The 25,959-nt window shown below is 39.0% G+C and overlaps 1 protein-coding gene across 1 annotated transcript in view; it reads right to left on the bottom strand.

Moving 5' to 3' along the window:
• The window catches only part of LOC126188932 (cadherin-23-like), a 514,643-nt gene that overhangs the window by 47,429 nt on the left and 441,255 nt on the right, over window positions 1-25,959 (bottom strand). Inside the window, exons 26-27 of the mRNA XM_049930652.1 lie at window positions 20,998-21,158; window positions 556-795 (exon numbers count right to left, since the gene is read on the bottom strand). Of these exons, the coding sequence (XP_049786609.1) occupies window positions 556-795; window positions 20,998-21,158 (401 nt within the window). The remainder of the gene's footprint in view (window positions 1-555; window positions 796-20,997; window positions 21,159-25,959) is intronic.

Genomic DNA, 25,959 nt, shown 5'->3' with positions numbered 1-25,959 from the left:
TATTCCCTTTCCTTAATCACTCTTATGGACTTCTGTAAGACCATGTGGCTGAACATAGCACTTTCATCTGTAAGACCATGTGGCTGAACATAGCACTTTCATGCCTGGTCTTGAGACTACTGGTCATGATATGAGAGGTGTTCCGCAAGTAAAAGTCTTGTTCTGATATTAACATCTCCCAAAAGTAAATCTTCAGTATACTTGATGAACATTGAGTGCTATCTTGTAGAAAAAATATTTTTGGATGACTAACAAAATTTTGCACCTACATATTACACTCCACCAAAGTTTCACCACTGTGGCTTTGCCTGAATTCGAAAGATTCCTCACCAAATGCCCCCATCTGGTAGTGGTGCTTGCATGCTGCATCAAGGGGATCTTTCATGGGACATTGGAGAAATATCTGCTCTGGACAAGATAGTTGCATTTATATGTGTTCTCAAGCCATTCATGCCTTGTATATCATATGATAAATACCCAAAAAGTGAATGAAGGTGCTCCAAATGTAACAAGTCAATTTATTTTTTTAATCATTCAAACTGTGTGCATACTAACCTTGACTTGCATGAACTCAGTACCAAAATCAGCATCTGTTGTAATGCCACCTGTGAACACCCTTTTCACAAACAATGGCCGATTATCATTCACATCTATTACATTGACAGTTACTCTGAGCACTGTGTCATCAGTAGGATCAAAGACTGAAATGTTTCCTGGATGATGCAGACAGTCTTCGGATGCTTTTATTATTAGAATATGACTCTCATACTCCTCTCTGTCAAGCTCTTTCTGAACCTAAAACAGTTGGAAATGTAAATTTTTGACTATCTTCAAAAGTCACCGAAGAGAAAAACTGATTAAATTTTAATTTTATTTCATATAAAATGTAAGGAAGCATAAATATAAAAGAAAAACATTATGATTAAGGTAGTTGAAGCATTAAGAAGTGAAACTTGTCTGATTACAGTAGCAAATGGATGTGTACAATGAATCCTCATTTTTTAAATGTAACTTTATTGGTTTTAAAAACTGACTGAAACAAACAGGAAGTTCATAAGCCCATAGCATTCCAATTTCCCTTATAATATGGAAAGATGGATAAGTTTGGTAATACATCATTATTAACATTTGTTGCAAAAATAAAAATATATTTCTCATTATAATCTCTAGTGAGCATTTGGTCCAATGAAGTTTTGAAGATTACACTAACAATCATGTCACTCAACAAAATTTTGCACAATTTTGTTGACATTTATGAGAGGCTCAGTTTGCTCTGATGAATAAAGCAACAGGACAAAGTGCATAGGAAATAATTCATGTTTATTTCTGTACTCCAGAATCATGACTTCTTTTTTACAAGTGAACACATTATTTTATTGTCACAGTGTGACTGATTTACTTAAATGAGATGTGGAATGTGAAGGGAGGCACTGGAGAGAGGATGGGTGGTTGTTGTTGTTGGGTGGAGATAAATGATGAGCGTGGGTTAGGAGGTATAGCAATAGCTGGCCACAATGACTGGATTTCTGTAATGGGCCAGAACTGCAAGCCAGTTCCACAGATATTTTTAATGTATCTGGACTGCCTATAACAGGCCAGCCATTTTCAACTAAAGTGCAGACCCTGCCCCTGCGATCTCATCTCTCAAATGTGCCTGGAGGCTGGTTCCTTTCATGTATGGCATAAATCAGCACATTTTCATGATTTATCCACAGATCCAGGTTTGTGACATATGCTAGACAGGTCGGATTAAAGAGTTTGAAACTCTTTTACATATTTGACAGGAAGTTAGTATGGACCATAGCAGGACAAAAATTGTGACAGCTGCTGGCGATTTGTACACTGTTTATTTGCACACTATATACTCATCTATTTTTCACAAGAAAAACTGCACAAATCTGGATTGCTGACAACCTTCCAGGCATTTGATTCAGAAATGAGGGTATTTATCTCAGAATAGTGAAGCTTTGGTACACTAGGGAGAGGGCATTCTTGATCCTTTGTAAAATACAGTAATTCATAATATGTGTAAAATAATGGACATAACACAGTTGTGGGTAATACAATAATGAACATGGTATATGTAACTTGTCATTGGCACTCATCATAATGTTGGTTATACTACTCATTCCAAAAGTTTTCTGTTTCTGTCAAGAGACCTGCACCAAAACAGTTACTATTTGGCATACTACCTAGATCTAAAAAGAGTTCATTATAAAATATGCTAATTTTACTTATGGTATTTTATGTCCCTATATATTATATTTTTTTGCTCCCATCAGAAAACACCATCTGCTTGCATGTTTTTGAGGTATTCCCTCATTTGGCACTATTGGTTTTTGCCTAATACTACACTGCTTTGCAGAATTATATTTTTCTTGATGTGACATGCATTTTGTGATGAGAGCAAAAATAGGACTTAAAATACCACAAGTAAAACCAACAACTTTTGTTGCAGACTATTTTTAGATCTAGAAGGCAAGCCAAATTGTAAATTGTTTCTTACAGACCACAGATAGTGTTTTATTTCAGTACAAGAAAAAGCATATGGTGACAGAAGTACACATTATCTTGTAGTTGCCAAATGGATTTAAAGTACCTTCAATAATTTAAAGCACAATCAATAGTATGGCAACACAAATGGAAAATTTCTTTTCTGAACTTTTATTTCAAATTTTGTAGCTTATATTTTGTTGCACTTTGATCTCCAGTTGGAATACCATCTAGAAATGTTTCAATCAATTCTTTATTCCTCTATCTTTTATATTCTTGTTTGCATAATGTAAATTTCCATAAACAAGGAATTTCATGGTACAATTGTATAAGCTTTTCGATGTGATCATTGGTCCCCTCCTTTGCTATACTAGAAGAAACTAAAACTTACTGTCATTTGGAAAACTCAGGAAAATTTGTGGATATTCAGAACATGGCCCATCACAGAAATTCGCATTTTTGTGTCCAGCTGCAGTGGTGGGATCGCCAGTTCTGAGAAATGCAGATCATGTCTCCGCTAGCACAATAACACACAGTTAGTGAGATTTTGCAGAACCTGTCAGAAGTATCCATGGCCCATCACTGAAATCTACTCATGTGTAGCCAGCTAATCAGGCAATGTTTATAACAAAACTGGGTCTCAGACTCTAGAGGTGTCCATGTGTTAATTTCTGGAAGGATAATGCATTAATAGTTAGTAGCAAAATCTTCTGATTAATCTCCTTTGTGGCTCTGTGAGATATGACTTTCAAGGGTGAGATGGACATAAGAAAAAAAATTGTATAACCAATGAAAGGGTAGCATGTCAAAAGTTGGAGCATGGAATTTTAGAAGTCTGAATGTGGCAGGTAAGCTACAAAAAATGAAAAGAGAATTGCAAAGGCTGATACTACATGTAATAGGGGTCAGTGAACTAAAATGGAGAGAAGGTTAATATCAGAAGCACTAGAAATTTGTATAAAAGGGAGTACAATTCACTTTAGATAGGACAGCTGTGAACATTTCATTGATAGAATTATTCTCATCAAAACCAAACTAATGCCAACAACTGTGGTTCAGGTTTACATTGCAACATCACATGCAGAGGATGAAGAGACAGAAATAATCTGTGGGAACTAATTGGCATATGCAAGGGGAGATGAAAATCATAAGCAATGGGGGATTCAAATGCTACAGTAGGGAAAGGAATAGGAGGCAGAGTTATATGAGAGTATGGGAATGAGAAAGGAGAAAGATTTCTCCAGTTCCACAATAAATTTCAGCTAGTAATAGCAAATACACAATTAAAAATTCACAAGAGAAGAAGGTATACTTGGAAGAGACCAGTAGAGACATGGAGATACAGCTGCATTAAATCATGGTGAGACAGATTCCAAAATCCAATGTTGCACTGTTAGGTGCACTCATGAGACTGAGATCACATTTATTAATGATGAAGAGTAGGCTGAAGTTTAAAACAATTATCAGGAAGAATCAGTACATAAGGAACTAAGATACTGAACTGTTCAGGAACGAAGAAATGTGTTTGAAATTCTCTCAAGTTGTAAATACTGCAACACTGAATACCACAGCTCATAGTTCAACTAAGGAGGAAGGGGGATCCTTGAAAAAGATAATCACAGAATCTGCACAAACTAGTACAAGTATTAGGAAGGTGACTATGAAGAAACTGTGGATAACAGAAGAAATATTTCTGTCAATTGATGAAAGGAAGATACTTGAACATGTTCAGGAGAAGAAAGGAACACTGCAATAAAATTCACTTCTCAATGGAATCAAGAGCCAGTGAATGGAAGCTGAAATGAAAAGACTACAGAAAATATGATGAAATCAAATAGGAAATGGTCATCAGATGGATAAATGCAGCATATGCAAATGTCAAAATAACTTTTGAATAATTTATGAGGATTAAGAGTGAAAAAAGAATTCCACTGTTAAATGTAGCAGTCAGAGCAGATAGGTGGGAAGAGTACACTGAAGCCATCTATGAAGGGAAGAAACTGTCACATGACACAACAGAAGAAGAAACAGGCATCCATTTCAGAGACATAAGGGATCCAGTATTAAAATCAGAGTCTGACAAAACTTTGGAGCACTTGGGGCCAAACAAGGCGGAAGATATCTACATGGTATTTCAGAAAGAATTACCTGATTTCAAAACTCCATGTTTATTGATAAAGATATACTACAAACAAGGGATTAATTGCAAAATACAGTAAAAACATGATCAAATCGGCACGTGTATAATTTGGAAATCTGTCCAAACCATACAAGTATTTCAGTCCTGACGCATTCAGTGCACTTTTGTATGCTGATTTTTTGTATAAAGTGGAATGTGCCTAATGCAGAAATGGAAAGCAAATCTTAAAACATACTTAATAATTTATTGTATAAAGTGGATAAGAGCCTATACAGTACTACTGTATTACAGTTCATTAGTTATTCATGACTCTACAAGGATGTTACTTTTAACATCTCTGTTAAGTGGCACAAAACCTAGAAAAGAGGTCCAGCGTGGCGCAGTGCTGCTGGTGTGGACCTAAAACAGCACAGCTCTGTACAACAACAAATAAGTTACGCTCAGTGTCGGTACTGTACATTCGTTAGCACTCTGTTTGTCAGCTTTCTCGTTTTCCCCATTATTGACACACACCGGTGCATACGGAGACATTGTTGCACATCTACCAACACTCTGCTGCAATGTGCACAGTGAAAGGGGTGGGCATTGTTCTGTTAAACAATGGTTTTACGTGGCAAGATCATTATTTTCTGCCAGTTTCAGTTGACTAAAGTTCATGTCATGTAAGAAGACAGCCCGATTTTCAGCCATTCTGCACATCCGCCTCCACTATCCATTGGCAGCCAATGACATTCATTCTCTTTCCGAGCAGCAAGCAGAGAGTTGCAGTAAGAGAGCGAGAATCTCGCTCCTACATGCTGCACTGTTGCCTTACTTCGCAGCAACCAAATTGTTCATTCAACTGTCAATATTTTTTTGTTTCCTTTTTTTTCTTACAGCAGTATAGCTGTGAATGTGTATCTGTAAATGTTTAAGTGTAATTTAATAACAAAGTCAGGTGACGGCAATAAATGTGAAGTGCTTCACAAGCAGGCGAGGGGGATTATTTGCCACATTTACAACTTTTTCAAACATGAATTTGAAAGCAGGTCTCCAAAACCACGTGGTGTTGGCAAGAGAACTGTAAAGAGAATTGTAAATGAAAGTGTCAGAGCTGTATGAACCATAGAAAAAGCTGATTATGTGTCGCCTGGAAAGCATCGAAATTGCAAGGTACTTGTAACATAAATGGCTAGTTTTAACAACGATGTTTTAAAGTGCTCCATGTGAATGGTGAATACCTGAGATCACAAACATGTGTTACAGTTATGTAGGCTTCAATGGTAAGTGCTTCGTCAATGTAAGGAATTTTAAAAGACGTTGGTTCCAGATATGTTAAGAAGAGAGTTTTTAGTTCAAAGAAGTGGCATTGGTGCAGCACAAACTATATTCCATATAAGGATTCACGATACAAGAGAAGGAGATAGTTCGAGAGTGTATTACCTTGATGAAATGTGGGTCAGTTAGAATCATTCCAGGAAGATCTGCTGGAAAATGAGTGATGGAACTGGTGATTTTAAAGTTCTCAAAGGAATAGGTTCTTGGATAATTATTCTGCATGCTAACTTTTCTTCCGGTTTTGTTTCTGGGAATAAACTTGTATTTACATGTTAAGAAAAACAGCAGTGACTACCATTCTGAAATAAACACTGTCAGTTTCATGAAGTGATTCACAAAAAACTTGTCATACCTTGCTTCGAAGTCGGTCACTGACAGTTATAATTTAACTGTTACAGAGAAAACATCAAGTACAAACATGAGAAAAACAGATTTTTTTCCCCATCTTAAAAATAAAAATATTAAGCATAATATAATCCAAGTCACGTGACAGAATATAATAACTTGACTTCCATGCATGTGAATGGGGTCACAGAGTTTTGCATTTACCCATGTGTCACAGGCAGTGCAGCCCCACAGAACTAATTTGGGCAAAGGGTTTTAAGGCTGTGTGGGAGAAAGAAAACAAAACATTCAAGATAACATACACTGAACTGCTTGTGCATGAAGCAATAGACAACATCCCACCTGTAGCATGGGCACAGTCTGTGCAGCATGCTGAACAGCTTCTGAAATGAGAACTTGACAGGGTAATGATGATGGATGTAAGCCTTGAACCTATCATTGTAACCTTATAATCAGATTGTTTTGAAACAGACTCAAATAGAAGTGATGATGGCATTATGATGTAGACTTTGGAACAAAGTAATAATATTTCTTAGTTTTAAAGCCTTGTGGTTTAAAAGATGTGTTTGTCAACATATCAATTGTGTACATAACAATGAGAAATTCCTAACATTTCTGATTAGGACTTTGTATCTTTTTAATTATGCTAACTATAATGTTCAACATATTGCCCAAGGAGAAGTTAAGCTTCTCCCATCATGTTGTATGCTCTAACAACATGTGAGAATGCAGTTGAATAAATTCATCAGAAGTCAGATATCTCCACATGTAAACCTCTGTCATTTTCAAGGCATGAACCGGATAAGGCCTAAGGCCATAAATGACAGTAACTATTACTTGTCGAGATATCGGTGGTTTCCAATGTTATTAGTCAGCATTCCCTCGAGTTATTCACAAATTATGGTTAATTGTTTGCTTCTTAAATGGGCTATAAATGCGGTCTGTCCCTGTAATGTTGAACGCATTAGTTTACACTCATAATGGCCATTAACATTGAAAAATACAACTTACTGACCATTTCTGCAATAGTCTTTTACATTATTTTTCTTTACCAGTAATTCATTTTTACACACAGTGATTACACTTAACTATAGTCAAAGACATCCACACACACAACATATACATTTTTAAAAATTCTATTGAGTAGAAGCAGTTGTCAAGCAAATATAATGATTTCAGTTTGTGCTTGAAGTTAATTTTGTTGTGTATTAAACTTTGACTTACAATGCAGATCAAATCGCAATAAATGATAACTATTGCAAGCACTTTCAATGACCTTGTCATTAAACAGTTGTCATTTTGAGAGAAATAGTACTTCACGTTTTCACAAAGCTGTGTCAGCTGTTCTCGCCTCCTGTTATGGAGAGTGAATCTGTGGAGCAGCGGATGCAACGTCGTCAGGACATTAATTAATATTTCCCTCATGACGATTGATCGAAATTTGTTTTAATGTTTATTATTCCCCTCATAATTTGAATGTATAATACAATGTACCGTAATGAGCCTGGCTGTTGTCCACAGCAATGCAGTTCAGCACCGTAGACTTTGTTTGCCCGTTCTCTGCAGCCGCATATGCACAGTTCTTAACACCCCCCCCCCCCCCCCCCCCCCAATGCTTTCATTCCAATCCGCCTCTATGCACGGAAGCACCATCCTAGATGATGCGGCTTGTAGTAGCACTTCAAGAGATACAGTAACACAATGTCGAACAAACAGTATGTGTCGTTAACAGTTAACGGAAAGATTAATGTAATCAAGGCAAGTGAGAAAGACAAACTCTCTACATGTGAAATTATGATGTGTTGAAAATGCTGTAAAACACAGATTTATGAGGCTTTAAGAAACAAGGATAAGATTCAGGATGAATGGCTGAAAGGGTACGGGTAGACGAAAAGAAAGGCAAAGAATACTGGAAATGAAGAAATTAACGAAATAGTGTGGGAATTGTTTGTAAGTGCACAGTCAAAAAACTTACCTTTATCTGGACATATGTTGCACACAGTGAGGCTCTGAAAGTCACTAAAGAGCTCGGAATTATGGAGTTTAAGGCATCCACAGGACAGCTCGACAATTTCAAAGCTAGGCACAACATCGTGTGGAATGAAGTGTGTGGGGAAGCTAAGGATGTGCAGGAAAGTGTAGCAACAGAGTGGAAGACAGTACTGTCCAATTGTGAATTATGATCCAAAAGGCACATTCAGTGCTGATGAAACAGACCTGTTTTATTGTGCGCCGCCTTCAAAATCACAAGCAATTCGAGGTGAAAAGTGCAGTGGCGGAAAAATGTCCAAGGAAGGACTCACGGTACTGTTGTGTGGAAACATGTTAGGAGAAACGGAGGAGCCACTGGTGATTGGAAGGCAGTAAAACTGTGTTGTTTCAAAAACTTAGAGCTCAGTAAGCTTCCAGTCACATGGTGAAGCAATAAAAAGGTGTGGATGGTGAGTGGTCTTATGGAAGAATTGTTGGGCTCTTTCAGTGCCAAAATTAAAAAGGAAATCGCCAAGTTCTCCTTTTCTTAGACAATGCAACCTGCCACCTGAAAGTAACATTATAAAATGTGAAATTGGCTTGGCTCCCTCCAGGTCCAACCAGCCTCACACAACCCATGGATCAGGGGGTTATTTACACATTCAAGTGTCATTATAGGTGATTACTGATGCAATCTCTTTTTCTTAGTGTTGAAGAAGCTGAAAGTGTGTTTGCTCTTGGATGGTCAGTTTCTGTCCTGGATGCAGTAAACTGAATTTGCTTGGCAGTGAAGGAAATAAAACCCAAAGTTGTCACCAAGTGCTTCAACAAAGCGGGGTTTGGGGGTCGAGAACAAAGACACTTCTGTGGCCATCGAAGTTCAAGAAAATTCAGCAGCAGTTGCCGAATTAATGAAAATACGAAACATTGCATGTAGTGCATATGATTACAGTTGAAATGATGACTTTCTGTCAACTCACTCCTCTTTCACTTCAGCAACAGATTTAATAGAAATCTGCAACACAGATGATGGTGAAGAAGAAACTAACGAAGAAGAAGAGGAGCAAAATGATGTCCCTAGAAAAAATTAATATTCCTGAAGAAGCCATTGCATGCATAAATGATGTTATGCAATTTGCAGCACACACAAATTCTCCCAACAAAAAAGTGAAATGTAAAGCAAATAAACGTGGGAATAATATGTATGTACATACAATAATAAACGAATTTAAAGTTTGAATAAAAACATAGAAATGCTATGTTATTTATCAATTAGTGTAACAGTCCAGTGTTCTATTGTCCAATATAAAGTAAATGGACATCTCCTGTCTTGGAGTGAAGGTATGTAAATACAGTATATTTATTATTCAAAATTTTTACTTTATTTTTGTGCATGATACCCGACAAATTTTATGTAGCCCAGTGAGTTTTGTGTAAACTGGAAACTTGTCCAATTTGGAAAATTATTTTAGTCTCACATGATTCTGTTTTGAGCAAGTATTACTGTACTCAAAAAATCTTCAAGTTTTAGCTATGCTTTACAAATGCTCTACGTGCCCACCAGCACCAGCACAAACAACATCTAGATGATAGCTAAATTCATCATAAACTTTATGCAGTGTATCTGCTTTTATAGAAGTTATGGTGGCTGTTATTCTTTCCCTAACATATACCCACAAGAAAAAGTAATATGAGGTCATAACTGGCAGTCTTGGAGGCCAAGAATGCAGGGTAGTGTCTTGGGGAACCGTGTCCCCTATCCATTGTTGAGGCAGAGTGTCACTGAAAAACTGATACATGTTGTGGTGGAGGTCAAATGGTTCAAAAGGCTGTGAGCACTATGGGACTTGACATCTGAGGTCATCAGTCCCCTAGAACTTAGAACTACTTAAACTTAACTAACCTAAGGACATCACACACATCCATTCCCGAGGCAGGATTTGAACCTGCGACTGTCGCGGTCGCGCAGTTCCAGACTGAAGCGCCTAGAACCGCTCAGCCGCAACAGCCAGCTGGTGGAGGTCCATCCTGCTGGAAAATGAAGTCCTTGAAGTCCTCCTGAAGTTGTGGTAGAGGCCAGTTCTACAGCATTTGAAGATAATTCACTCCAGTCACTGTGTTTTCCTCAAAAAAGAAGGTACCATACACTTTTTCATAGGGAATGGCACAAAAAACTTTCATTTTAGGTGAGTCTCTTTCATGTTCAATAAGGTTATGAGAGTTCCGGAGTTCCCATATGCGCATACATAATATGTTGGTTTACTTTGTTGTTAGCATAAAATGTTGTTTCACCACTGAAAATTAACTGTGGTAAAAATTTATCATCATCCATGTCCTCTCGCAGAGCACTGCTGATGTCAACCTGTTTCCTTTTATCACCAACCCAAAGAGCCTGCACTAATTGTAGTCTATAAGGTTTATAGATCAAATAATCCCTTAATACTCACCAAACAGTAGTATAAGACATCGTCAGATCTCTGCTTGTGCAGTGAGTACACTTTCATTAACTCTGCCAAATGTTTGGCAATTTCTTTCTTTCATCAGAAACATAGCAATGACGAATGTTTTTGGGAGCAGATGGATCAAAGCCAAAATATCAATGAAAAGCATACTGGACCAAAATCACTGATTCACTCTTTGCAAACTGCAGCACACAAAATGCCTTTGGTTGAGTGGATGCCGTCTTACTTCTCACTGACTGAAAAGTAAAAGATGCACTGACTGGCATCTAATGGTGATTTTCTAAAACTCTGGACCATGCCCATTCACACAACACACATTTCCTTGGCACCACATTCTGTATTTCACATTTATTACTGTCCAAAATTAGGTCATTATTTTTGAAACACCATGTAAATTTTTTTTCAGAACTTCCAAGACTGTTCGGGGAAGTGGTAACCAAATGATTATTCAAGATAATGTGTAGAATCAATGAGACTGGAGACACCCTCAGACTTTGAGAAGAATACTATACTGAAGAAAATGGGACATGCTGGGTAACAGTTTAGCTTTAGGAAAGGTAAAGGTGCCAGTGAGACAGTTCTGATATGCTTGATAATGGAAGCAAGAGTTACAGAGAAAATTGAGACATTTAATACAAGTTGTTGACATAGAAAAAGTGTTCAACATTGTAAGAGAGTGCAAGATGTTTGAAATCTTAAGAAACATTATGTAGATGGCCATAGGGAAAGATGGGCAGTACACAATATGTACATATTCTGAGCTCAAACATAATGAGGTATCTTAAACAGAATGGCCTCCTCAGTGCCAACCAGGATGGATTTCAAAAACATTGGTCATGTGAAACCCAACTCACACTTTTATCACATGACCTACCGAAAGCTTTGAATCATGATAATCAGGTAAATGCTGCATTTCTTGATTTCCAAACAGCATCTGACTCAGTGCCATACCTATGCTTAGTGCCAAAAATATGATCATATAGGGTATCAAGTGAAATTTTTGACTGGATTGAGAACTTCTTGGTAGGGAAGATGCAACATATTATCTTGGATGGAGAGTCATCGTCAGATGTGGAAATAACTTTGGGTGTGCCCCAGTGAAATATGTTGGACCCTTGCTGTTCACATTGTATATTAATGACTTTGCAGACAATAATAATAGTAAAATCAGGCTTTTTGCAGATGATGCAGTTATCTTTAATGAAGTGCTACCTGAAAAAGCTGCATAAATACACTCCTGGAAATGGAAAAAAGAACACATTGACACCGGTGTGTCAGACCCACCATACTTGCTCCGGACACTGCGAGAGGGCTGTACAAGCAATGATAACATGCACGGCACAGCGGACACACCAAGAACCGCGGTGTTGGCCGTCGAATGGCGCTAGCTGCGCAGCATTTGTGCACCGCCGCCGTCAGTGTCAGCCAGTTTGCCGTGGCATACGGAGCTCCATCGCAGTCTTTAACACTGGTAGCATGCCGCGACAGCGTGGACGTGAACCGTATGTGCAGTTGACGGACTTTGAGCGAGGGCGTATAGTGGGCATGCGGGAGGCCGGGTGGACGTACCGCCGAATTGCTCAACACGTGGGGCGTGAGGTCTCCACAGTACATCGATGTTGTCGCCAGTGGTCAGCGGAAGGTGCACGTGCCCGTCGACCTGGGACCGGACCGCAGTGACGCACGGATGCACGCCAAGACCGTAGGATCCTACGCAGTGCCGTAGGGGACTGCACCGCCACTTCCCAGCAAATTAGGGACACTGTTGCTCCTGGGGTATCGGCGAGGACCATTCGCAACCGTCTCCATGAAGCTGGGCTATGGTCCCACACACTGTTAGGCCGTCTTCCGCTCACGCCCCAACATCGTGCAGCCCGCCTCCAGTGGTGTCGCGACAGGCGTGAATGGAGGGACGAATGGAGACGTGTCATCTTCAGCGATGAGAGTCGCTTCTGCCTTGGTGCCAATGATGGTCGTATGCGTGTTTGGCGCCATGCAGGTGAGCGCCACAATCAGGACTGCATATGACCGAGGCACACAGGGCCAACACCCGGCATCATGGTGTGGGGAGCGATCTCCTACACTGGCCGTACACCACTGGTGATCGTCGAGGGGACACTGAATAGTGCACGGTACATCCAAACCGTCATCGAACCCATCGTTCTACCATTCCTAGACCGGCAAGGGAACCTGCTGTTCCAACAGGACAATGCACGTCCGCATGTATCCCGTGCCACCCAACGTGCTCTAGAAGGTGTAAGTCAACTACCCTGGCCAGCGAGATCTCTGGATCTGTCCCCCATTGAGCATGTTTGGGACTGGATGAAGCGTCGTCTCACGCGGTCTGCACGTCCAGCACGAACGCTGGTCCAACTGAGGCGCCAGGTGGAAATGGCATGGCAAGCCGTTCCACAGGACTACATCCAGCATCTCTACGATCGTCTCCATGGGAGAATAGCAGCCTGCATTGCTGCGAAAGGTAGATATACACTGTACTAGTGCCGACATTGTGCATGCTCTGTTGCCTGTGTCTATGTGCCTGTGGTTCTGTCAATGTGATCATGTGATGTATCTGACCCCAGGAATGTGTCAATAAAGTTTCCCCTTCCTGGGACAATGAATTCACGGTGTTCTTATTTCAATTTCCAGGAGTGTATTTAGTCTGACCTTAATAAGATTTCAAAGCAGTGCAGAGACTAGAAAATTGATTTAAATGTTCAGAAATGTAAAATTTTGTACGTCACAAAATGAAAAAAGGTAGTATCCTTTGACTATATGTCAATGAGTCACTGTTGGAATCGGCCAACTCTTACAGGTACCTTGCTGTAACACTTCGTAGGGGTACGAAATGGATGGTCATATAGGTTCAGTCATGAGTAAAGCAGGTGGTAGACTGGTTTGTTGGTGGAACACTGGGGAAGTGCAATTAATTTACAAAGGAGATTGCTTACAAATTACTTGTGCGACTGGTTCTAGAACATTGCTCAAGTGTGTGGGACTAACAGATAGGACTAACAGGGAATATTGAATGTATACAGAGAAGGGCAGCATGAATGGTCACAGGTTTGTTTAATATGTGGGAGAATGTCACAGAGATATTGAAGGAACTGAACTGGAAGACTCTTGAAGATAGACCTAACTATCCTGAAAAAGTCTACTAACAACGTTTCAAGAACTGGCTTTAAATGATTACTCTAGGAATATACTACATCACCCTATGTATCACTCACATAGGGATCTTGAAGATAAGATTAGAATAATTACTGCACCCACAGAGGCATTCAAACAATCATTCTTCCCACACTCCATACATGAATGGAACAAGAAGAAACCCTAATAACTGGTACTATGAGACATACCCTCTACCATGCACCTCACAGTGGTTTGCAGAGTATATGTGTAGATGTAGAACTAACAGGGGGCAATATGAATTTAAGATGAAGAGAGAAGTGCTCAGCTTAAAGAGAGCATAAGGCAGTGTTTTGTCTCTATTGTTCAATCTGTATCTTGAAGAAGCAATGAAAGAAATAAAAGAAAGTTTCAGAAACGGTACTACAACTCAGTGTTGAAAGGATATCAATGATAAGATTCGCTGATGATATTGCTGAAGAAGAATTAAAGAACATAGCTACTGAATGAAATAAACAGTGTACTGACAAGGGAACCTCCCCATCGCACCCCCCTCAGATTTAGTTATAAGTTGGCACAGTGGATAGGCCTTGAAAAACTGAACACAGATCAATCGAGAAAACAGGAAGAAGTTGTGTGGAACTATGAAAAAAATAAGCAAAATATACAAACTGAGTAGTCCATGTGCAACATAAGCAACATCAAGGATAACTTTAGCGCAGGAGCGCTGTGGTCCCGTGGTTAGTGTGAGCCCCTGCGGAACGAGAGGTCCTTGGTTCAAGTCTTCCCTCAAGTGAAAATTTTAATTCTTTATTTTCGTAAAGTTATGATCTGTCCGTTCGTTCATTGACATCTCTGTTCACTGTAATAAGTTTAGTGTCTGTGTTTTCGCGACCGCACCGCAAAACCGTGCGATTAGTAGACGAAAGGACGTGCCTCTCCAATGGGAACCGAAAACATTTGATCGCAAGGTCATAGATCAACCGATTCCTCCACAGGAAAACACGTCTGATATATTCTATACGACACTGGTGACGGCATGTGTTTCACATGACAGGAATATTTTGTCGACCCACGTAACTTGTACACTTGGCAAATGGGTAAAAAGATTCTTCTACCTTGCCCGATTTAGGTTTTCTTGTGGATGTGATAATCACTCCCAAAAAGTGATGAAAACATAAGAGTTTGTCACATAAACTGCAACAAATGAATGCAACAGTTTAAATGATTAATGGAAAATCTCATATAAAGATGTGAAACAAATACTAACAAAGAGATAGAGGAGCTGGCCAGTACTTACCTCAGCTCAGTACAGCCAATAGATACACATAAAACAGAACCGAAAATTTACATTCCTAGCTTTTGGAACAAATGTTCCTTCATCAGGGAGGAGAGAGGGGAAAGAAAGGGAAGAAGGGAAAGGAGATTCAGTTACTCACAACCCAGGCTATGAAGCAACAGGGAAAGGAAAATAGGGAGGGTAGCAAGGATGGAGGCATGGTTGTCAGAGGAAAGCCAAAGATATTCTACTGTAAGTACTGTGCCAGCTTCAAACCAAAGAGGATGCATACAGAAGTAAAGAGGTATATAGTGTAAAGATAAACACAACTATGTAGGATGAAAAGATGCGTGAATGGCTAAAGAGGAAAGGGAAAGAGGAGAAGACTGAAGAGTAAATGGGAGTGAGGTTGTTTAACGTAGGTTCAGTCCAGGGGGATGGCGGGATGAAAGGATGTGTTGGAGTGCAAGTTCCCATCTCCGCAGTTCAGAGGGACTGGTGTTGGGTGGGAGAAGCCAAATGGCACATACGGTGTAGCAGGTTCCTAGGTCCCTAGAATTATGCTGGAGGGCATGCTCTGCTACTGGGTATTGGGCATCTCCTAGGCGGACAGTTCGTCTGTGTCCGTTCATCCGCTCAGCCAGTTTAGTTGTTGTCATGCCGATGTAAAAGGCTGTGCAGTGCAGGCATGTCAGTTGATAAATGACATATGTAGTTTCACACATGGCCCTGCCTTGAATTGTGTATGTTTTACCAGTAGCGGGGCTGGAGTAGGTGGTTGTGGGGGGATGCATGGGGCAGGTTTTGCAGCGGGGTCGGTTACAGGGGTAGGAACCGCTGGGTAGAGAAGGTAGTCTGGGAATATTGTAGGGTTTAACAAGGATGTTACGGAGGTTAGGGGGGCGACGAAAGGCAACTCTGGGTGGTGTGGGGAGAATTTTGTCAAGGGATGATCTCATTTCAGGGGTTGACTTAAGAAAGTCATTTGTTGATGTTTTCGAGGCCAGGATAATATTGGGTGACAAGGGGGATGCTTCTGTGTGGTCTGGGGGTAGGAACATTGTTGTTGGACGGGGAGGAATGTATTGCTGCTACACCGTATGTGCCATTTGGCTTCTCCCACCCAACACCAGTCCCTCTGAACTGCGGAGATGGGAACTTGCACTCCAACACATCCTTTCATCCCGCCATCCCCCTGGACTGAACCTATGTTAAACAACCTCACTCCCATTTACTCTTCAGTCTTCTCCTCTTTCCCTTTCCTCTTTAGCCATTCACGCATCTTTTCATCCTACATAGTTGTGTTTATCTTTACACTATATACCTCTTTACTTCTGTATGCATCCTCTTTGGTTTGAAGCTGGCACAGTACTTACAGTAGAATATCTTTGGCTTTCCTCTGACAACCATGCCTCCATCCTTGCTACCCTCCCTATTTTCCTTTCCCTGTTGCTTCATAGCCTGGGTTGTGAGTAACTGAATCTCCTTTCCCTTCTTCCCTTTCTTTCCCCTCTCTCCTCCCTGATGAAGGAACATTTGTTCCGAAAGCTAGGAATGTAAATTTTCAGTTCTGTTTTATTATGTGTATCTATCGGCTGTACTGAGCTGAGGTAAGTACTGGCCAGCCCCTCTATCTCTTTGTTAGTATTTGAATGCAACAGTTTCACAGTCGCAGTTTTCCTGTGCTCTGTCAAAACATATGTTTTTAACGTTTTCAAATTTTTCCGTGTGTAGACCGTCAAATCCTGCATATGTGCAAGCAAATCTGAACATGTCCTGGAATTTTGGAGAGCGAAGTTGATTATGTGTGAGAGCCTGAACTTTGATAATTATCTGAAAACAAAAAATTAAACTTTTCACTCGAGGGTAGACTTGAACCAAGTACCTCTCGTTCCGCAGGTGCTCACGCTAACCACGGGACCATGGGGCTCCTAAGCTCACCTTATCCTTGATGTTGCCTATCTTGCACATGGACTACTCAGTATGTATATTTTGCTTTTTTTTTCATAGTTCTACACAACTTCTTCCTGTTTTCTCGATTGATCTGTGTTCAGTTTTTCGAGGCCTATCCACTGTGCCAACTTATACCTAAATCTGAGGGGGGTGCGATGGGGAGGTTCCCTTGTGAGAATATAATATGGATTGAAAGTGAAACAAAGTAAGAAAAGTATCATGGAGCAGCAGAAATGTCAGTATGAATAAACATAATGTCAACAATGAGTGCCACTTTATAGATACAAAAGTGAAGGATTTTTGTTACCTTTGAAGTAGAATAACACAGAAGGGGAAAACAAGTTGGATATAAGAATCAGACTAACAGGGACAAAGAGAGCATTTCTCATCAAAAGAAATCTATTAATATCAAAAACAAGTCTTAATTATTTAAGAAATTTCTGAGATGGCATGTCTGGAGTAAAGATTTATATGGAAGTGAATCTAGGACTATAGGAAAACTCGAAATGTGGAGACTGAGAGCATATAAGATGTGAAACTTCCTGGCAGATTAAAACTGTGTGCCAGACCCAGACTCGAACTCGGGACCTTTGCAGGAGAGCTTCTGTAAAGTTTGGGAGGTAGGAGACAAGATACTGGCAGAAGTAAAGCTGTGGGGGTGGGGCGTGAGTCGTGCTTGGGTAGCTCAGTTGGTAGAGCACTTGCCCGCGATAGGCAAAGGTCCCAAGTTTGAGTCTCGGTCCGGCACACAGTTTTAATCTGCCAGGAAGTTTCATATCAGCACACACTCCGCTGCAGAGTGAAAATCTCATTCTGCATATAAGATGTGTTATAGAAGGATGTTGTAAATTAAGTAAGCTGTTATAATAAGAAAAGATGAAGTTGTCACAGAATCAGCAAAGAAAATCTGGAAATTACTAACTAGATGAAGATAAGGTGACAAGAAACATGAGAGGCATCAGAGAACAATTTCCAATTCCCATGGTACTAGTAGATGTTCTGGTGTTGAGTCGCTCACAGGCACAACAAAAAAGATTGCAGTCTTTTTATCATGCCTGTCTGGAACACCATATCTCCACTATAAGGTGAGCAGCAATCTATCCTTTTCACATTACTGTCATCATTCCATCCTGGATTTTACACTGTTTGATTCATTCTAGAGTTTGAACTATATGTGCAGTGCTGTTTTAATTCAGAAACAAGAGCAGCTCATCAGCTGAAAATTAACACATTTTATCCTATTTGATGGCAATGTTATTATATTAATAGCTCTTTTGTCCCTAATATATATCTTTTCGCCATGTTGTATGATACTGACCCTTATGTGCATAATTGCACTGACTAGAAACTTTGCCATGCCCATAATATAGCACAATTGTGCATCATGGACTGGTTCAACAAATATGCCATTATCAGTTGTAATCTACTTAATATAAACTATGTCTTATAAAATGGACCATTATAAAAACTTGTATTTTCAGAATTACAAAGGATCACAAAGAAAAACTGAAGGAAAGGAGTCTCCTTTCCAGACAAGAGAGCTGCCTGTTTCTTAGTTCTTTGTCTCTTAAAGAGCTAAAAAAAGTACCCACTATGTTATGCAGAATGTATTTCATAAACTTTATACTTGAGACAGATAACTTTATACAGAAACATGATTGGTGTGCTTAAAGTGAAAATGTATAACTGCAGCAGATGCATAATTCATTATATCTTGCTCTTTTTCCCCCATGTCCATATAACATTATTTCAGTCTCATACTTTGTACCATCAGGTCTACATCTACGTCCAGCTTTATACTGAGAACATGGGTAATAGGGAGCATAGGGGTAGGGGTCTCAAGCCATCCCCACTAGCCATTAGCACTGTCAAGTTTGTAATGAAGTTAATAAAAAAAACAAATATAACACTAAAGCAGACATAAGGAACATATTTCAATACCACTGTACTTATTCAAATCTGCCAAAGGGCAGTACACAGAACGCAAATGTCAATTGACTATCTTGGTGAAGCTTTTTACTGCTGACAGAAGCATAAGCTTCCATGTTGTGAATCTTAAAAGTCCACCACAAGGACAACATAAAATCTCAATTTTAAGTACATTTCTGGAAATTGCCATCCAAATGCCTATAACCTCTGTTAGAAAACGTATCATCTGAACATTCTTGTGAGTGCCTCATGTAGTTATTGCAGTGGATCTATTTTTGTTCCTTAGCTAGATTCTTTGATTATGTCACTTGAATCAAAGTTTGCAGAAAATGAGGTGCATATAAAAGAAGTTTCCATTCATCACAATGCTTTGGGAAGAAAGCTATTTTTGAAAAAGCTACAAAAGAACTGTTCTGTCTTTTGTTGTACTGCAAATACTGAAGTGGTAAATAGACGCTGATATGCTTTGAAGAGAAACAAGGACTGTGATGTAAAAGCTAAGTGTCCTCTTTTTGTAAACAACATTTTTTTGCTTTGGTTAAGAGAGTTCTGCTAAGTTATATAGCAATTCCACCAACAACATGCTCTGCAGAAATATTATTTAGCACCTTCAGTTGAGTGAAGACATTGCTGAGGAGCACAGTTAGCCAGGTGCCTGTTTGCCAAAACATGATTACTTCTTTATTTTTATGGTTCAATTTTAGCTCCTGCACCACCACAGAAAATTGGCACACAACTTCAAATGTAGTTTTAAGGTATCATCTAACATTCAATACTACATATCAATAACAGTTTGTAATATCAGCTACGGTATTTGTTTTTTATTTTTTTATCTCAGTATGTTGAATAGAACAAAAATTTGGGATTTTGATGCAACTGATACATTATAAAGTATAGCACTAATAACTTAATTACTAATTATGAAGCAGTGATTTTTTTAAGTTTTAACATTTTGTACATTATTAAGGATTAAAGTTATCACATTGGCATGCCTGGCTGATACTCTCACTCTATAAGATGGAAATGTTGATGTATGTACAAAAAGATACAGTTATGAAATGCCAATTTTGATAAATACAGAAAGAACTAAGAATAGACCAAAAGAAGAAGTATTTGGAAAGAGGAATTGCAATAATAGTAGTGTCATAATTGAAAGTACTTTGATTAAAACAATAATGTAGATGATAATTTATAGCAGATGAGGACCAGTGACGAAAGATAAGAGGAGAAGTAATGAAATGTGGAAAGTAGCAAGAATCAGAGTGAATCCTAGGATGAAGTAAAACAGAAGGCAACAAATCCACAAGAAACAGGAAGAATTATTGTGAGCTGAGATTAGAAGGGAATGATTGAAGCATGGTAAAGTAGTAGATGGAGTGTCTGCCTTGTGAAGCAAATCATAACTGTGGCATAAAGAAACACATGAGTCTCTGATAGTTGCAAGTCTGATGTTACATACCATGCTCAGCCAATCATTGACAAAACATGTAGTACAACATGATCCCAAGAATAGATGGTGTAGGAAATTTGCTTATATAAATTTCCTAAGGGATGAGTGTAGTTGTGTTTATCCCAAAGAATACAGGAATACAATGCCAGTACAGATAAATTAATAAGTGCTGCTTGATATTTATTGTGCATATGCTAATTTCTACACAAGAATGTGCTTTCAGTCTGTTTTTTATATCTTTCAGTTTATTTTAATTTAGATTTACTTTTATTCTCTCCACACCCTACAGATTATAATTTATACTTTTTGCAGTATGCAACTTCATAAGTGTTCTCTCTTGATTCTTTAATAACAAATTACCTCTATTTGTATTTGTCCACTTTGAGAATGTTTCTTTTTTCAGTGTCACTCACTTTTACTGCATTTGCTATTATTCTCCAAATTTCATAAATTCATCATTTGATATTGCAAAACTTCCTAACCAAATTTTTTATCTTTTGATATAACAACAAAACTTTACTTTACTTACATAAAGCTCATGCTCATATTGTTCAATGGCAAATACGTCCTTCTCATTTCCACCTACAATGAAGTAACATGCTTGTGTCCTAGGTTCATCAAAATCATCCACATCATCTCTATCAATTGTTTCCACTAGCTTTTGTCTCTCTTTGCCAGGTGTTACATGCTCTGAAACATAACAGACAGTATGAAACTATTTATTACTTGAAAGTCACAGACCTACAATCACATATTATATCTGTTTGGGTTAGTATGATTACTGTTAGTGTCAGACTTGTTGTTTTATGGCTTTAGTATGAGAAACATACATTGTATGTAAGAAGCAAAACTGCAGACACTTTCAGTTATCTTTTTAGAACGTTCAACATGTGTTTAAAAGGTAGATTTACATATGTTCACCAATCAGATGCATACACATTAAGTTCAAAAAATAGAACCAAAGGTTGACCCTAACCACATATATTCATTGGTATAGCTTTGAGTGTAAAAATCTTCCTGCTTGTCCAATCTTATTAAACATGTCAGATGTACTTATTATACAGTGAAGTGCCAAAGAAACTAATATAGGCATGTGTATTCAAATACAGAGATATGTAAACAGGCAGAATACGGCACTGCAGTCAGCAATGCATACAAAAAACAACAAGTGCCTGTCTAAGTTATTAGATCAGTCACTGCTGCTACAATGGAATCCGGTACAACATCAAATCTCTGACATCGCTGTGGCAGGAAAAAGATCCTGCAAGAACGGGACCAACAAAGACTGAAGAGAATCATTCAATGTGACAGAAGTGCAACCCTTCCACAAATTCTGCAGATTTCAATGCTGGGCCATCAACAAGTGTCAGTGTACAAACCATTCCATGAAGCATAATTAATATGGGCTTTCGGAGCAAAAGGCCCACTTGTGTACCCTTGATAACTGCACGACACAAAGCTTTATGCCTCGCCTGGGCATGTCAACACCAACATTGGACTGTTGATGACTGGAAACATGCTGCCTGGTCGGACAAGTCTCATTTCGAATTGTATCGATTGGCAAGATGTGTACGGGTATGCGGACTACCTCATGAATCCATGGACCCTGCATGTCAACAGGGGATTGTTTATAATAGTGGAGGCTCTGTGATGGTGTCACGCATGTGCAGTTGGAGTGATATAGGACCCATGATATGTCTAGATACAATTCTGACACATAACATGTATGTAAGCATCCTGTCTGATCACCTGCATCCATTCATGTCCATTGTGCATCCCAACAGACTTGGAAATTCCAGCAGGACAATGTGACACCCCACACATCCAGAACTGCTACAGAGTGGCTCCAGGAATACTCTTCTGAGTTTGAACACTTCCCCTGGCCACCAAACTCCCCAGACATGAACATTATTGAGCATCTCTGGGATGCCTTGCAATATGCTGTTCAGAAGAGATCTCCACAATCTCATACTTATACAGATTTATGGACAGTCCTGCAGGATTAATGGTGTCAGTTCCCTCTAGCACTACTTGAGACATTAGTCGAGTGCATGTCACATAGTGTTGCAGCACTTCTGCTTGCTTGTGGGAGCCCTACATGATATTAGGCAGGTGTACCAGTTTCTTTGGCTCTTCAGTGTATATCTATCATTACAACAAATGTGCTGAATTTCCACAATAATAGTTAAAGCAAAAATGAAGACATAACTTTTAAGAAATTGAAAAAAATGTTTGAAAGCAGACATGTGAACTGATTTCCACTTACTCAATCTTAATTTACAATTGTTATTAAAAATAAAAATGTGTGTTGTGTTTCATGTAATTACAAAATTAATTATATGTGGTTTTAGATTGTGTTCAGGTGCTAAATTGCTCATTTCTAAAACTTTCTGCTTTACAAACAGAATTACTACGCTTCTCATGGATAGTATTTTTTTTTTTCAGTGTATTTAGCTGTCTATATTCTGACTGTATAAAAGGAATGGTGCACTCAGCATCCTGTGAACACCTGGAGAGCAATATGTGCTATTACTGCAGGAGAAAGAGTCTACATGGAAATTAGTTTGGTGTCTCACATATCACAATTCAGGTGAAACAAATATTTATTGTTAACAGAAAAGACAATCAAGGAGTAATGTACTGGGAAGTGAGTGTAAAAATTACAAGATCCTTAGAGGCAAGATGTTTAGCTATCTATTTTACATGGTATTTTTACTGTTGACCCTTTGATTGTGGCACCATACACAATCATTAACCCGGCTCCAGGGAGGTAGGGTGCCCTTCCCTATTCCTCCACTGGGGTAATTCCTGTCTGGCGCGTCCATGTCGCAGGAGTGGGCATCCTACACTTCAATAGGCCGGAGTGCTAGGATGGCTGAGTTCAGGCAGGGACCCAATCCTGTGGGGTATAACACGGAACCCATGCCCAGGGTTACGAGTGAAGACCTTAATGGCAGCGACGGTGGAGAAGGAAGACTTCGGAATGGCGTAGCTGGCAGACGAGGCAAACCTCCTTTCTGGGGATTAAATGAGAAGGGAACCACTGCCTTGTGGTGGAGGAGAAACTCCAAAGGCTAAGGGAGACAACCCCAACAGAAAATCCTTTCTTGCATTAGGCCTTGCAAACCAGTAGAAAAGTCTTCATATATTGCTTTCAAAATGCAGACGAGCCTCGGAACGAACCACTCAGGACTTGACCCCACTGCTTCTTCAAGTACTGGTGCAAATGATGGGAGACCTGATGATATTCATCAGTACAAGAAGATGAAACCAAACGGACTAAAAAATAACATAAATATTGGCACCCTTAATATATTAACCCTCAATGGAAAAATGGAAGAAATGACAGACGTACTAACAGAGAGGAAGTTAGATATATTGGGATTAAGCGAAACAAAGTGGAAGGGAAAAGGTGAGAAGAATTTGAGAGGAGGGGAAAACTGTACTGGAGTGGGAATAACAGGTCTGGAAGAAATGGTGTGGCAGTGATGGTGAATAAGAATGTACAAAGCTGTATTGAAAATGTGAGATATATATCAGACAGGATCATAATCTTAAACCTGAGATTCCAAAAAGAAACACTAAAAGTAATCCAGATTTATGCACCTCAAGTGGGATGTAGCGAAGAAGAGAAGATGGACTCTGAAAATGTGTTAGAAAACCATATAGAGAGTGCTAATATAGCGATTGGAGATTTTAATGCACAGATAGGCAAAGACAGAAAGGGATTTGAGCAAGTATTGGGATGTTTTGGATATGGAGGCAGAAATGAGAAAGGGGAAAGGCCCCTGGATTTGTGCCAGAGGAATGGAATGAAAATAGCAAACAGCTGGTTTATGAAGAGAGAAAGTCATGTTATCACCAGATACAGTTGGGGTGGAAGACCCAAAAGTGTAATTGATCATATTCTAGTAGATAGGGAATGGGGAGAGAAAGTAACAAATGTGAAGGTAATTCCAAGTGTGAGTGCAGATGGAGACCATAGATTACTAGTGGGACAATGGAAAATGAATCAGTGTGTGAAAAATAGAAAACAGAAGAAAGTGATGAGGATACGGGATTGGAAACTGAAGGAGAGTGAATGTGCTGAGAAGTACAGAGAATTAATCACACAAAAATTTCCAAAAGAAGTTTTCTGCGATGTAGAAAAAGAATGAAGTTTATTCAAAGATACTTTAGTCGAAGCAGCACAAAAAGTATGAGGCAGAACATCTGGAAAGGAAAAAATAAGACAGACAAGTTGGTGGGATGATACCACAATCCAAGCAGTTAGAAGGAAAAATGGAGCATGGAGAAAGTGGTGGAAAACTAAAAATGATGAAGACCATAAAAGATATGTAGAGGAAAAGAAGAAGTGCAAAGAAATAGTGGAAACAGCAAAGAAAAAAGCATGGGAAGAGTTTACAAAAAAACTTGAAGAAGATGTGAAGAACAATAAGAAAATGTTCTATAAAATGATGAAAATAAAAGGAAGGCTTCTGAAGTACCATTATTGAAGATCCAGGGAATATAAAAGATCTTTGGAAAGAACATTTTAAGAAGCTGTTAAACGCTGAGGAGCAGGTACATGAGGAAACAACAAATAATGGAGAAATTGAGAGAAGTTGGGAAGCAGAATTAGGACAAATTACACGGGAAGAAATGGAAAAAGCTGTGAAGAAGATGAATGGGGGGAAAGCCCCAGGACCTGATGAAGTATCAGTGGACATGAAAAGAGCGGCAGGTCCAGTGGGAATGCAGTGGCTGTATAGAGTACTATCAAGCGTGTGGAGAAACAGTATAATACCTGATGACTGGAGAACAGGAGACATTGTTCCCATCTTCAAGAAAGGCAATAAAAGACTTTGTAAAAACTACAGAGGAATAACCCTTATGAGCCATACAGACAAGATTTTTGAAAGAATTTTACTAAATTAAATATGTGAAAAGATAGAAAAGGAACTGAGTGAAGAACAACATCGGTTTAGGAAAGGAAGAAGCACGATCGACCTGATATTTTCTATCCGTCAACTGATGGAAAAAAGTTGGGAGTATAACAAAAGGGTGATAATGGTTTTTATAGACATAGAAAAGGCATATGACTCAGTTGACAGGGAAAGACTGTGGGAAGAAATGAAGAAGATAGATATAGAAGATGGATACATTAATGTTATAAAGACAATGTACAGAGGACACAATTGTAAAATTAGAACACCATTGGGGAACTCTGAATACTTCGAAATAAGACAAGGACTTAAGCAAGGAAGTATTCTATTGCCTGCACTTTTTAATGTTGTGATGGAGGGAATGAATAGGGCAGTTAAAGATATAGTAAAAGAAAAATACAAAACAATGATTTTTGCAGATGATATGGTAATATGGGGCGATAAAGAGGTAGATGTACAGTTACAGCTTGATGCGTGGAAGGAAATAATGAAAAGGTATGGATTAAAAATAAATGAAGATAAGAGGGAAGTAATGGTATCTGGAAGAGAGAAAGGAATCAACAGAA

Source organism: Schistocerca cancellata, chromosome 5, assembly GCF_023864275.1.
Source record: "Schistocerca cancellata isolate TAMUIC-IGC-003103 chromosome 5, iqSchCanc2.1, whole genome shotgun sequence".
Taxonomy (NCBI): domain Eukaryota; kingdom Metazoa; phylum Arthropoda; class Insecta; order Orthoptera; family Acrididae; genus Schistocerca; species Schistocerca cancellata.
Note: the sequence above shows the minus strand (reverse complement) of the source record. Positions and strands in the feature narration are given on the sequence as shown.